Source organism: Hyalella azteca, unplaced genomic scaffold (assembly GCF_000764305.2).
Source record: "Hyalella azteca isolate HAZT.00-mixed unplaced genomic scaffold, Hazt_2.0.2 contig3122, whole genome shotgun sequence".
NCBI classification, from domain to species: Eukaryota; Metazoa; Arthropoda; class Malacostraca; order Amphipoda; family Hyalellidae; genus Hyalella; species Hyalella azteca.
The window spans coordinates 600,874-613,784 of NW_025933375.1; the positions used below are offsets into that span (position 1 = coordinate 600,874).

The window sequence follows — 12,911 nt, forward strand, 5'->3', positions numbered from 1 at the left end:
CATTGGTAAGGCCATTATGCGGTTTACGAACAATTTCGAACATTATTCGTAGGTATTCTGTATTATGCGGACATCTTTGAAAAATTTCCATCATTCCATGGTCCTGGAGAACATGGACCTGCTCCTTATAAGGTGGGTGGCAAGTCCGACACTTTGTCCTATTGACTTTTAGCTATCAATCGTCATTTATTTTCAAAGGTTAGTGTATAGTTATTAGTTATTTTTAACACCTATTAGTTATTTAACACTAACCCATGTGGGAATGCTTTTAAGGGGTTCTTATTGAACGCTGGTGAAGCCATTATGCGTTTCATGAATAATTTTAAACATAATTCATATTCTGTGTTATGGGGACATCTTAGAAGATTTCTATTATTCATTTCGTTGATCATTTAACATGTGAATCTTAATTTGTAACATAATTCATATTCTTTATTATGCGGACATCTTGGAAGACTTCCATTATTCATTTCGTTGATCATCTACCATGTGAATCTGGCAAAGCCTGTTTTGCAGACATGGATAATTTTCTGCCTTTATTCATTTCAGGCAATAAATGTGTTCCATTATATGGTTAGCCTTACCTCTGCACCACATCTCGCTTATTCATTTCGTTCATCATTTACCATGTAAATCTGGCCAATCATTATGTTGCAGACACGGATAATTTCATACCTTCGTTCCATTCAAGCCATAAATGTGTTACATTATAAGGTTCCTCTTACCTCCACACGTCACAGGGCGCTGTACGTTGACACACTCGCCCTGGAAGCGACGTTGTCAGACGTACAGCTGGACACGGCCGTTACGTCCAACACGGCCCAGGGGCGCGCTGTCTACGTCGAGGAGTGCCGCTGTCCGCAGGGCTACACTGGACTTTCTTGCGAGGTTACTGCTATAAAAATTCATATATCAATTCTTAGAAATTTGAACTATTGACTGTGATTACTTATTTCACTCTAAATCTTTATTATAAATATTCTCATGATTATTAAAATGAATAACACTTTGACATATCGGTGGCAGTCTGGCGCGCCGAACTATCGTCGTACGAGGTCCGCCTTTTTCCAAACTATTTACATTCAATAATTATTTCACTCTAAATCTTTATAATAAATATTCTCATGACCATTAAAAACAATGACGCTTTAAATTGTCCGTGTTTCAGTCTAAATCTTTATTATAAATATTCTCATGACTATTAAAATAAATAACACTTCGCCATATATGTTGCAGTCGTGCGCGCCGAACTATCGTCGTACGAGCTCAGGCGAGTGGCTGGGGCGCTGCGTGCCCGACGTGCAGTGCCGCCCTGGCGAGTACGGCGACCCTGGCAACAACATCCCCTGTCTACCATGCCCCTGCCCACTCACTTCACCGCCCAACCAGTGAGTAAAGTGCAATAATGACGTTACCAGTGAGTTACGTCTAATCTTGACGTTACCATTGAGTAACGTCAACCAGTGAGTAACGTCTGGTCTTGACGTTACCAGTGAGTAACGTCTAATATTGACGTTACCAGTGAGTAACGTCAACCAGTGAGTGACGTCTAATCTTGACGTTACCAGTGAGAAACGTCAACCAGTGAGTAACGTCTAATCTTGATGTTACCAGTGAGTAACGTCTAATCTTGACGTTACCAGTGAGTAACGTCAACCAGTGAGTAACGTCTAATTTTGACGTTTCCAGTGAGTAACGTCAACCAGTGAGTTACGTCTAATCTTGACGTTACCAGTGAGTAACGTCAACCAGAGAGTAACGTCTAATCTTGACGTTACCAGTGAGTAACGTCTAGTCTTGACGTTACCAGTGAGTAACATCTAATCTTGACGTTACCAGTGAGTAACATCTAATCTTGACGTTACCAGTGAGTAACGTCTAATCTTGACGTTACCAGTGAGTAACGTCTAATCTTGACGTTACCAGTGAGTAACGGCAACCAGTGAGTAACGTCTAATCTTGACGTTACCAGTGAGTAAAGTCCAATAGAATAGAAGTGTCGGCACTGAAGAAATAGGCCCATGGCCTGTTGCCGATTCTTGCACTTTTCGTGACGTGATTCCGCAAGGGATCCGGCCTTTGGAACCCGATCTTTCCATAACTGACGATTGATTGAGATAGCTGCTGGACTTATTGCAATAATGACCTGTACGTGATCTTTTTGTATTAATACCGACAGTGAGAGTCTTTCACAACCGAAATTACTATCAAAATAATGGTATCGCTACCCGAAATCGAAATTATACCTTTTTAATTATCGGTCTTGTGTTGATCAGTCTTGATTAACTTTGAGAATTTTAGTTGCTAATTTTTCGTTCACTTTTATTCATCAGTGATTAAAGTCTCGCAAAATACAACGCTATACCTGAAATCGACATTATATCATGTGACTTGATTAACTTCGAGATTTTGAGTTTTGAAATTTTTTTCGCTTATATTAATCAGTGTGTAAGGTCTCGCAAAATACAATATCCTTCGTACAGCTTCGTCTCAATAATTTTTACTTAAATTTTCGACGCGCAGATTCGGTCAATCCTGCTTCTTGGTGGTAATTTTTCGTTCACTTTTATTCATCAGTGTTCAAGGTCTTCTTGCACCTTCGTCTCAATAATTTTTACTTAAATTTTCGACGCGCAGATTCGGTCAATCCTGCTTCTTTGTGGTAATTTTTCGTTCACCTTTATTTATCAGTGTGTAAGGTCTCACAAAATACAATATCCTTCGTACACCTTCGTCTCAATAATTTTTACTTAAATTTTCGACGCGCAGATTCGGTCAATCCTGCTTCTTGGACACGGACGGACAAGTGACATGCAACTGTCCGACGGGCTACGTCGGCCGCCGCTGTGGTGTTTGTGCTACGGGATATGTCGGACAACCGACCGCTCCTGGCGGCAGCTGTCAACGGGGTGAGTTGACGGGAACTATAGTGCGAGTTGACGGGCACTGTAGTTTGTTGACGGTAACTATAGGTTGAGTTGACAGACACTATAGTTTGATTTGATGGGAACTATAGTGTTGCGGTTCTGGCACCAAGGAAACTATAGTGTGAGTTGACGGGAACTGTAGTGTGAGTTGACGGGAACTGTAGTGTGAGTTGACGGGAACTGTAGTTTTAGTTGACGGGAACTGTAGTTTGAGTTGACGGGCACTGTAGTTTGAGTTGACAGGAACTGTAGTGTGAGTTGACAGAAACTATAGTGTTGCGGTTCTGGCACCCAGGTAAGTTGACGTACACAATAGTGTTGCGGTTCTGGCACCAAGGTGAGTTGACGTGCACAATAGTGATGGGTCTCTGGCAACATGGATTAGTTGACGGTCACTAGAGAGATGCAGCTTTGGCACCAGGGTAAGTTGACAGGCACTATAGGGTTGCAGTAACCAAAAAAAAAAAATAATTTAGAGATTCAACGGGCACTTCATACTTCCGTAAGCAGGTACTCCTCTCCTACTCGAGTAATACTCTCCTACTCGAGTATTCCTCTCCTACACGAGTATTCCTCTCCTACACGAGTATTCCTCTCCTAGTCAGGTACTAATTTCATGCACGCATATTCAAGCCGACGCCTGGAGCCATACTTTCAAAACTCGCTAAGTGAACGTAAGTACTTACGCTCTATTTTCTTGTCTATGATTGGTGGATTTTGCTTGAAAGGCCATCAATGATTGGCTGATGAACTTACGATCTCTTAACTTTTTTTGAAAGTATATCGTGAACGTAAGTACTTANCAGCTATTTTCTTGTCTATGATTGGTGGATTTTGCTTGAAAGGCCGTCAATGATTGGCTGATGAACTTACGATCTCTTAACTTTATTTGAAAGTATAGGCCCTAGGCCGCTGGTGTCTGGACGATTGCGGTGCTTCTAGTGTTATTAACTCGATTTATTCTATCTGTAATTTCGATTGCATTTCTGATTTTTGAATGTATTTATTCCTCAGTTTTCAATAACTCTGTTCATTCATCTACCGAGTGGTATAATATTCTCGATTTTGTTCTTCGATTTAATATGACTTCTATTCTTTAATTTGTATTCAATAATTGTTTAGAAATACCTCTTCTTTATCAAACGCATAACCAGATAATTGCTTTCTTAAACACGTTTTATAATGGTGTTTGAATTTTTTTAATTATTTTCAATCTTTTGATATGATTTAAAATGAGAATATTAACCCTAATTTTTTGCATGATTATCGGCCTCATTTTCCTCAAACATAGTAATTAGCCATTTACCACATCCAGTTAAATTGAAAAGTTCTGTGCTACCATCATGAGATCGGAGTTTTTCTTTAGACCACACACTATTCGTTGGTCAGCACGACTAACTCAAAGAAACCGTCGCTCGTTCTATGATTGTAATGCATACCATATAAATTAAATGTAACCTTAAGTGACAGTAGTTACTGTTCTATCCCGTAAACTTTACGTCAAAATTTTTCGAGTAGACTAGAACTCCGACCCACGAGCTTGTCGTTTATAATGACCTGTGACCTCTGCGACACTGGGTTAATTTTTGTAATTATTTCTTGATTAAATTTTCAAACTAAAGATCCTAAGTAGATATAATGCCTCCGCAAAGCAGTGTAAATAGACTTAATTTTTACCCTATCAAAGAGGCTGGAGTGCGCACGTTTATATTGACAAAAAAACCTTTGTTTAACTTCTCTAGACACGCTGTTATTGACAAAAAGCCTTTGTTTAACTCCTCTAGACANATTGTAAGCTGTTCGTCGTGTGGCAGATGTCAATTGTAAGCTGTTCGTCGTGTGGCAGATGTCAATTGTAAGCTGTTCGTCGTGTGGCAGATGTCAATTGTAAGCTGTTCGTCGTGTGGCAGATGTCAATTGTAAGCTGTTCGTCGTGTGGCAGATGTCAATTGTAAGCTGTTCGTCGTGTGGCAGATGTCAATTGTAAGCTGTTCGTCGTGTGGCAGATGTCAATTGTAAGCTGTTCGTCGTGTGGCAGATGTCAATTGTAAGCTGTTCGTCGTGTGGCAGATGTCAATTGTAAGCTGTTCGTCGTGTGGCAGATGTCAATTGTAAGCTGTTCGTCGTGTGGCAGATGTCAATTGTAAGCTGTTCGTCGTGTGGCAGATGTCAATTGTAAGCTGTTCGTCGTGTGGCAGATGTCAATTGTAAGCTGTTCGTCGTGTGGCAGATGTCAATTGTAAGCTGTTCGTCGTGTGGCAGATGTCAATTGTAAGCTGTTCGTCGTGTGGCAGATGTCAATTGTAAGCTGTTCGTCGTGTGGCAGATGTCAATTGTAAGCTGTTCGTCCTGTGGCAGATGTCAATTGTAAGCTGTTCGTCCTGTGGCAGATGTCAATTGTAAGTTGTTCAACTTGATATATCTCAGCGGCGTAAATTTCGTAAAAGTCTGTTTTTGTGTTTAATTTTTGTTTCAATCAAGATAAATTTCCATGATATGTTGTTTAATCTCGTGCATGAACATTGCAAGTCTTGCCTGAGAATTACATTTGCAGTTACTCAGAAGTTTGCCATAGTCTCTTAGCCAAATTTCTCGGCCGGTTATGGAGTAAAAAATCACATGATAAAATATTTTTATATTTGTGTACATTGTTCCCTTGTTATATTGGCAATAACAAAATAAATTTATATTGCTTTATAAATTCCAAAAATCATTTTTAATTATATGCGAATCTTTATATCCGTAAATGTCATTGTACTGTTTTATATATTCCAAAAATCATTTGAGATTATTTTATAATCGTTATATCCCTACTTGTCATGAAAATGAAAGCCTAGTTGTCGAAGGAACAGTTCCGTCTGAACTCGTATCGCTGGTTCGTTTTCAGTTTGCTTTAACAACGGCTTCTTGTGCAAAGATGAACACTGCGTTGCTTCCAAGCAACTCTGCGACGGATTTATAGACTGCAACGATGGTGAAGATGAATTGCCTGTAAACTGTCCCGGTATGTTGATAATTGCTCCTTAAACATCATCAGTTGTCGAAGGATACACTATTCAACACACAATATGTGTTGATAAATCAGGATGTATTCCACTAAAATTATTAGCATGATATACTTTCTCAAAGATATCGTTTGGTATGTGACTTTTCAGGACTACGATCATTTGTCCAAGTTGTGTGTAACGATGTAAAGTCGGACCATAAGTGGTACTAAAGTTTTAAAATTTTCTTCGTTATGAAAGAAGTGTAGGATTCCTGTAGCTGAATATATACGTTTTTTGTAAAAAAAACGAAACTAAGGTGGTTATTGTTGAAGAAACACCTTTAAAATTATTATTGAACTATTTTGTATGTACAGTTTCATCTTCGCACGTCGTCAGAGACTCCTTGTTGTGTGAACAAAGCTGTCATCAGCAACTAAATGATTGCATTTAATTATTATCTATAAACTTTTGCATAGTTTCAATCTTCCGTCTTCGGAGAAGATTCATAAATCTTTCTTAAACATTCTGAACTAATGCTAGTGCTAAAATACTTTGTTTATTCTTTATTTATTCTTCACTTTTTATAATTATTTTTAATTTAATTATCTTTATCTTTTATTTATTCTTTATTTAAAAACTGCACGGGAGTGCCACGCTAGGTATTCTTCAGTAAACTCCCAAATTTGTACAATACTGGAAACTCTATCATTAACATTCAAGAATGATTTCTACTGTTTCAAGCTTTCTTTCTTATAATAACCGTCGAGCACCTGGTTTTTGTGACCGTTTTCAAGCTTATACAGTTTTCTTCACTCAAGATTCAAGTATTGTTTATTCGAACCTTCACAACTTCCAAAACATTTTGTGAACCCCGTTTATTAAAGTTCGCTATAAAACTAAATCGATTGTTTGCGGTAGAACAAAGTAGAACATGTCAAGCCTTATTGTGCGAAAATAGGCAAGCTAGAGTCGATTTTTAATTATACTTAAATTGCTCAACTATTATGAATATCATAAATTTCATTGACATAATGACGATTTTATTAGAAGTATTGTACCATCAGATTATCTTAGCTTGTTAACAAAAATATCACCCAATATTATTCTTAATAATAACTATGAATTTAAAAAAATTTCGCAGAGATTAAACTTTTCATCGAACGCAACCCTGATCAATAAAATGTACCCTGTATATATATAGACTTCCCATATTCCTTGCTAATATTGTTTGCTTGTAATTCTAAACATGCTTGCTTATTTTTTTCCTAACCTAGACATTTGATTCACTTTGAGGTGTAGTTTTTGATTTAATTTTACGCCATTAACGCTTTTTTCTGGCCATATCTGGTATGTTCTCTAGTTACGTTCCCGTCATGCCAAGCCGACATCGAATGGCAGTGCGCAGATGGCTCATGCATTCCAAAGCACCAGCACTGTGATAAGTTTATCCAGTGTCCCGACATGTCGGATGAACTGTACTGCGGCTGTTATGGCGGTAAGATGGAGCCCGACATGTCGGACGAACTCTACTGCGGCTGCTATGGCGGTAAGATGACCCCGACATGTCGGACGAACTGTACTGCAGCTGCTATGGCGGTAAGATGAAGCCCGACATGTCGGACGAACTGTACTGCGGCTGCTATGGCGGTAAGATGAAGCCCGACATGTCGGACGAACTCTACTGCGGCTGCTATGGCGGTAAGATGACCCCCGACATGTCGGACGAACTGTACTGCGGCTGCTATGGCGGTAAGATGAAATCCGACGAGTCGGTTAGGACTCCGTCGGCTGTTGTGGTGATAAGATAAACTGCTGCTGACCTCGAAAGTGCTGATGGCTGGTACATAAACTGATGAACGTTGACCGATGTAAAAAGCTCCCTGGAATTGTCATTAAAATCACAATATAGACCCTATAGTTAATTTCAATATCATTTGTATTATAATATAGATTCTATAGTTCACTTAATTATCATTTTTATCGTAAAATATACCACATAATTTACTTAATCATCATTTGTATCATAATATAGACCTCATTTTCAGTCATCTCATCATTTTCACATGTCAAACTAAAATCATTCACTTCTTGTAACGCTTGGACTCCCCACAACTTTAGCAGTTCAACTCAAAACTGTGCAGTAAATGTATATTTATATAACTTATTTCCATAGCAGCTAATGTTTTTGTCACTTGTTTAGAACGGTCCGATCATTTATGTCCGATCACCCTTTGTTTTCGACCTACAGTCAGAATGACATGGCATTTACAGCTCAAGGTTTGTTTGTGATCTCGTCAGTGTTTGTTATTGATGTACATATCCTAGAGTTATTACATTACATATTACATGTACATATCTTAGAGTTATCGAGGCAGACGCGGGAAATATGAGCTACGTCACTCCGACCATCCTCAGTAACAGAGTATTTGAGTTCCCCCGAGTTGATCATAGATACCTCATTTTCCGCTCTGATGTTATTTTATAGAATCTTTAGGCAGCTCGAATTATGGGAAATAGACTTGGGTGACATTACTTATTTATCAAATTGAGCTGTACCTGTGTACCTGACTAATTGAGCTGTACCTGGGTACCTGACTAATTGAGCTGTACCTGGGTACCTGACTAATTGAGCTGTACCTGTGTACCTGACTAATTGAGCTGTACCTGTGTACCCGACTAATTGAGCTGTACCTGTGTACCTGCCTACTTGAGCTGTACCTGTGTACCTGACTAATTGAACTGTACCTGTGTACCTGACTAATTACTTACCTGTTAAATTGATCAGTATACCTGTGTACCTGACCAATTACTCATGTACCTGTGTACCTGACAGTACATGTGTACCTGACTAACTACTTATCTGTATCTGGCAGCCGGCGACTGTGACCCTGCGGGCAGCAAGTACGTCCTGGCGAACCCCAACACCGGCGCCTGCGACTGCAAGGTGAGCGACTCAGGCCAAGATGAAGTAAAAAAATAAATAAATAAAAAAATCGTGTCTTTTTGAGTAGGAAATCTGGTGTTTTGAGATCTGCAGTGAGTTTCCAGTCTTGTTTCTTAGGTAATTCGTTCTCTGTGTTTGGTTTTTATTTTATTCAGAGATATAATCCTAACAAAATTTAGGGACCGCCTAGGCTTCGGCCGAATAGTCACTACACTCGGCGCAAAGTTATTCTGGGTCTGCTTGGCCACCCGATCAAAATCAGTTTTTCGTCAGAATCTCCTATCCGACTTTATAGTCGCCTATGGTACAAGGTATAGATATAAGGCCATAACTACATAACATATAAACTATATACCATAGGCGACTACCATATATGGTATGGTAGTCGCCTATGGTAGTATGGCAAGGGTTGGCCGAGCCGAGTCATACCGAGCTAGCAAGCTGCCCAGATGCTACCCTTCGAACCCTGAGCAGAAGCGGACAAAGAGAAGCTGATTTACGTGCTCCCCGAGTCTATATAGGCGGCCCTAATGCAGGGTCGCGCGCGCCTCTAAATTTTGTTAGGGTAATTAAGTAAAAATTCATTCCATTTTTTGCGCGTTTACTTTGTGTAGAAGTAGCCTACATTTTGAGCGCTGAGGAAGCTAACAGCTAAAATCATACCCTATAATGCTTTTACCTTCTCCTATCTCCAAACAACTTCTACATTACTCCCTTTGTTAACCTAAACCAACCTCTATTTGGTAATTGCCAAAATTATACTGGGGGCCGAAACTCCAAAATTCTTATTGTGATCTCGAAACATGGTTTCACGTCCGCAATACGGAAACGTCTCGTGGATTTATCATGCCGAGATTATTATTGGACATTTGGATATGAGGCACCCAACACTTTTTTGGAAATTCGCTATACGACTATGAATTTCTAAGGTAAAATGTATATTTATTTAACTTATTTCCATAGCAGCTCATGTTTATGTCACTTGTTTAGCCGTACCTGCCAAATCAATCCCCTTCAAAGGAATTTTTAAGCAATAAATTTCTGGAGTTGCCGCGAAGCCACGGAAAATTTCGAAAAATGAAATCAATTTTGGCGTAAATTTGTCCTTTAATGTCCAATTTAGGGAAGCTAACCTGGATTATTCAGGTTATGATGCAATATACAAATTCATTAATCTATTTTAAATCAATAAACAAAATTTAGCACAATTCGATCAAAGCCAAGATGTTTTTCAAGCCATATACACGTGTAAACCACCCCTCCCTCTCCACCTGGCCCTCAGTATTTTAATGTTGCTTGTATCCATTTGGGTCTGTATGTAAATTTATTGGACTCTACAATAATCTTGAGATGTTATTTAATATATATACCTATTTCATCTTTATTTTGTTTTTCGCTTAACAATAAATATTTCACTGCAAATAGAGATGATATTCTTATTAGATTAGGCAAAGTGAAAACTAAAACGGCTGTTTTTGAGCACATCGTCGAGGATAATAGGTTACGATGTTGAAGGTTATTTCTTTGCAATGTAAGTGAGAGAAGTTGTTTTGAATTACGAAATGTTTGAGCAAGAAGAAATGAAAAAACAGTTCTGGCTGATATTTGTTAATAATACAAATCCTGATAAATGAATTTTTATTCAGCTGTATCACCTGAATAGTCCAGGATAACGTTCGAAAATTTAGCCTTAAAGTCAAAATTAAGCTAATTTTCGCATATTTCAAATTTTTATCGGCTTTTCAAAAACTCTTAGGAATTTTTGTACGTAGAATATCTGGAATGCGGCTAATTGACACATCTGTCAATCTGTTATTGACAGCTATTCTCATATAAAAATCATAGTCGGATAGCGAATTGTCCAAAAAAGTTTTCTTCCATCCAAAGAAGTTTCCTTTGATCCTCTCTCCCGGTCCTGTTCAGCTTTTTCATATTCTAAATTGTTTGCTTTCTTTTAAACGTAGGAATTTGCCAGGCATCATAAATTAAATAAATTAATTGTCTGCATTTAGTGCAAAGCGTGATCTTGCGGTGCTCTCGTTTGCCAATATGCTAACTGGCTTTGTAGTTATCCTTCGCATTTCCCTTCGCATTTCAATTCTTTTCAGAAAATCAAGTCTTGGTTTAATTATCAAAGGGTCAACTATTCCTGAATCTGGTTTATTATGAACATTCATAAACAATCCGCCTTTATTATTTCATCTTCTCTTCTTTTATATGTCATTTTTAAAATGTTTCTAATCACCGCAACCTCCACATTACTTGTAATGTAACATAAGCAATTGTAAAGATTATATTAGGCAAAGAAACACTTAAATCTTCAACAAGAATGAGCAATTTTCGTTAATTTTGTGCTCCGGGGAAAGTCTGAAGCTATTTAATAATTAAAACATATTCTCAACCAAGCCACTGAATGGCTACGGCCCGCTTGGACTATGTATGTATTCGACTGGGTAATGATAAATAACAGCTTACTGTGTTATTCGACTGGGTAATGATAAAAATAACCGCTTGGTCTATGTTATTCGAGTAGGTAATGCCAAATAACCGCTTGGTCTGTGTTATTCGACTGGATAATGATAAATAACAGCCTGGTCTATGTTATTCGACTGGTATTGATATAAATAACCGCTTGGTCTATGTTATTCGACGCGTAATGATAAATAACCGCTTGTACTATGTTATTCGACTGGGTAATGATAAATAACAGCTTACTATGTTATTCGACTGGGTAATGATAAATAACAGCCTGGTCTATGTTATTCGACTGGTATTGATATAAATAATCGCTTGGTCTATGTTATTCGAGTGGGTAATTAAAAATAACCGCTTGATTTACGTTATTCGATTGGGTAATGACAAATGACCTCTTTGTCTATGTTATTCGAGTGGGTAATGATAAATAACAGCTTACTACGTTATTCGAGTGGGTAATGATAAATAACAGCTTGTACTATGTTATTCGAGTGGGTAATTATAAAAAATAACCGCTTGGACTATGTTATTCGACTGGATAATGACAAATAACTAAGAATATGAGCTTGTTTGTTATTTTTCCTGCCGCCTTGCCTGTCCTCGCCATCCTTTTAATGGACCCCTCCTCCTGGTAAGTGTTCTGCCTATCGCACTTCCTTCTATTCCATCCTGCTATTTTTTAATAGTATTTATTTCACACATTCTTAACACTTGTCAACCATTTGACCCGATAGAGTAACTTGCCACCGTATCCTTCTATTACATCCTGCTATTTTTTATTATTGTTTATCTCACATTCTTAACACTTTTCAACCATTTGACCCGATAGAGTAACTTGCCTCTGCCGCCATAGCAGTTTGTTTCGTAAATACCCAGTTTTCCATTGAGTTTCTATTGCAAGGACACAAATACACTATTATAATTAATAATTATTAGGGACACATATACATTACTATAATAAGTTTACTATTAGATTGCATAACGCTCTAAGTGTTTGGGCATTTCAGCTCAATTCGTATCGACTCTCTTCTATGTCGCTATTTTTTACTTTCGTTTTAATTTCTTTACAATATATTTTCGTATTTTCCAAAACAACTAAAAAGTGAGATCTGTTCATTTCATTTCATTTCGAAGTTAGCGTGCTAATCTCATACGATTTTTCTGCTATTGGTTGTTGTTAATGCTAAATAGGGTTAATACCTGGGCGGACTTGCTTTGACATCCAACTGTCACACAGATTGCATAAAAAATTGTAGTGCTATTTTCGTCGTTAACTGCTCACTCCGTAGAGACCTTTGGAGGTAGAAGCGAGATGTAGCCTCCAAGACAACGTACTTTCGGCGGTACCTGGCAAGTAGCATGGATGGCAACTCATCAATACATCAAATACAATAATGCCGCAATTAATTAATTAATACAATTAATTCCGGCGCTGATTTGTGGTCCATTTTAGGTAAACGATCGTTGTTCAATGATATCATTTTCTTGGCATTCTTGTTCATTTTCGACCTTATCTCTGCATAAGCTGCTTCACTGGCGTAAATCCGTAAATTTGTATCCGTATTAATATTGACTGCA

General features: G+C 38.1%; 1 protein-coding gene across 1 annotated transcript in view; it reads left to right on the forward strand.

The window, feature by feature from the left end:
- LOC108674300 (basement membrane-specific heparan sulfate proteoglycan core protein) overlaps positions 1 to 12,911 on the forward strand; it is a 218,311-nt gene that overhangs the window by 133,390 nt on the left and 72,010 nt on the right. The window contains exons 47-50 of the mRNA XM_047885790.1: positions 741 to 888; positions 1,237 to 1,388; positions 2,770 to 2,909; positions 8,788 to 8,858. Coding sequence (XP_047741746.1) covers positions 741 to 888; positions 1,237 to 1,388; positions 2,770 to 2,909; positions 8,788 to 8,858 — 511 coding nt within the window. The remainder of the gene's footprint in view (positions 1 to 740; positions 889 to 1,236; positions 1,389 to 2,769; positions 2,910 to 8,787; positions 8,859 to 12,911) is intronic.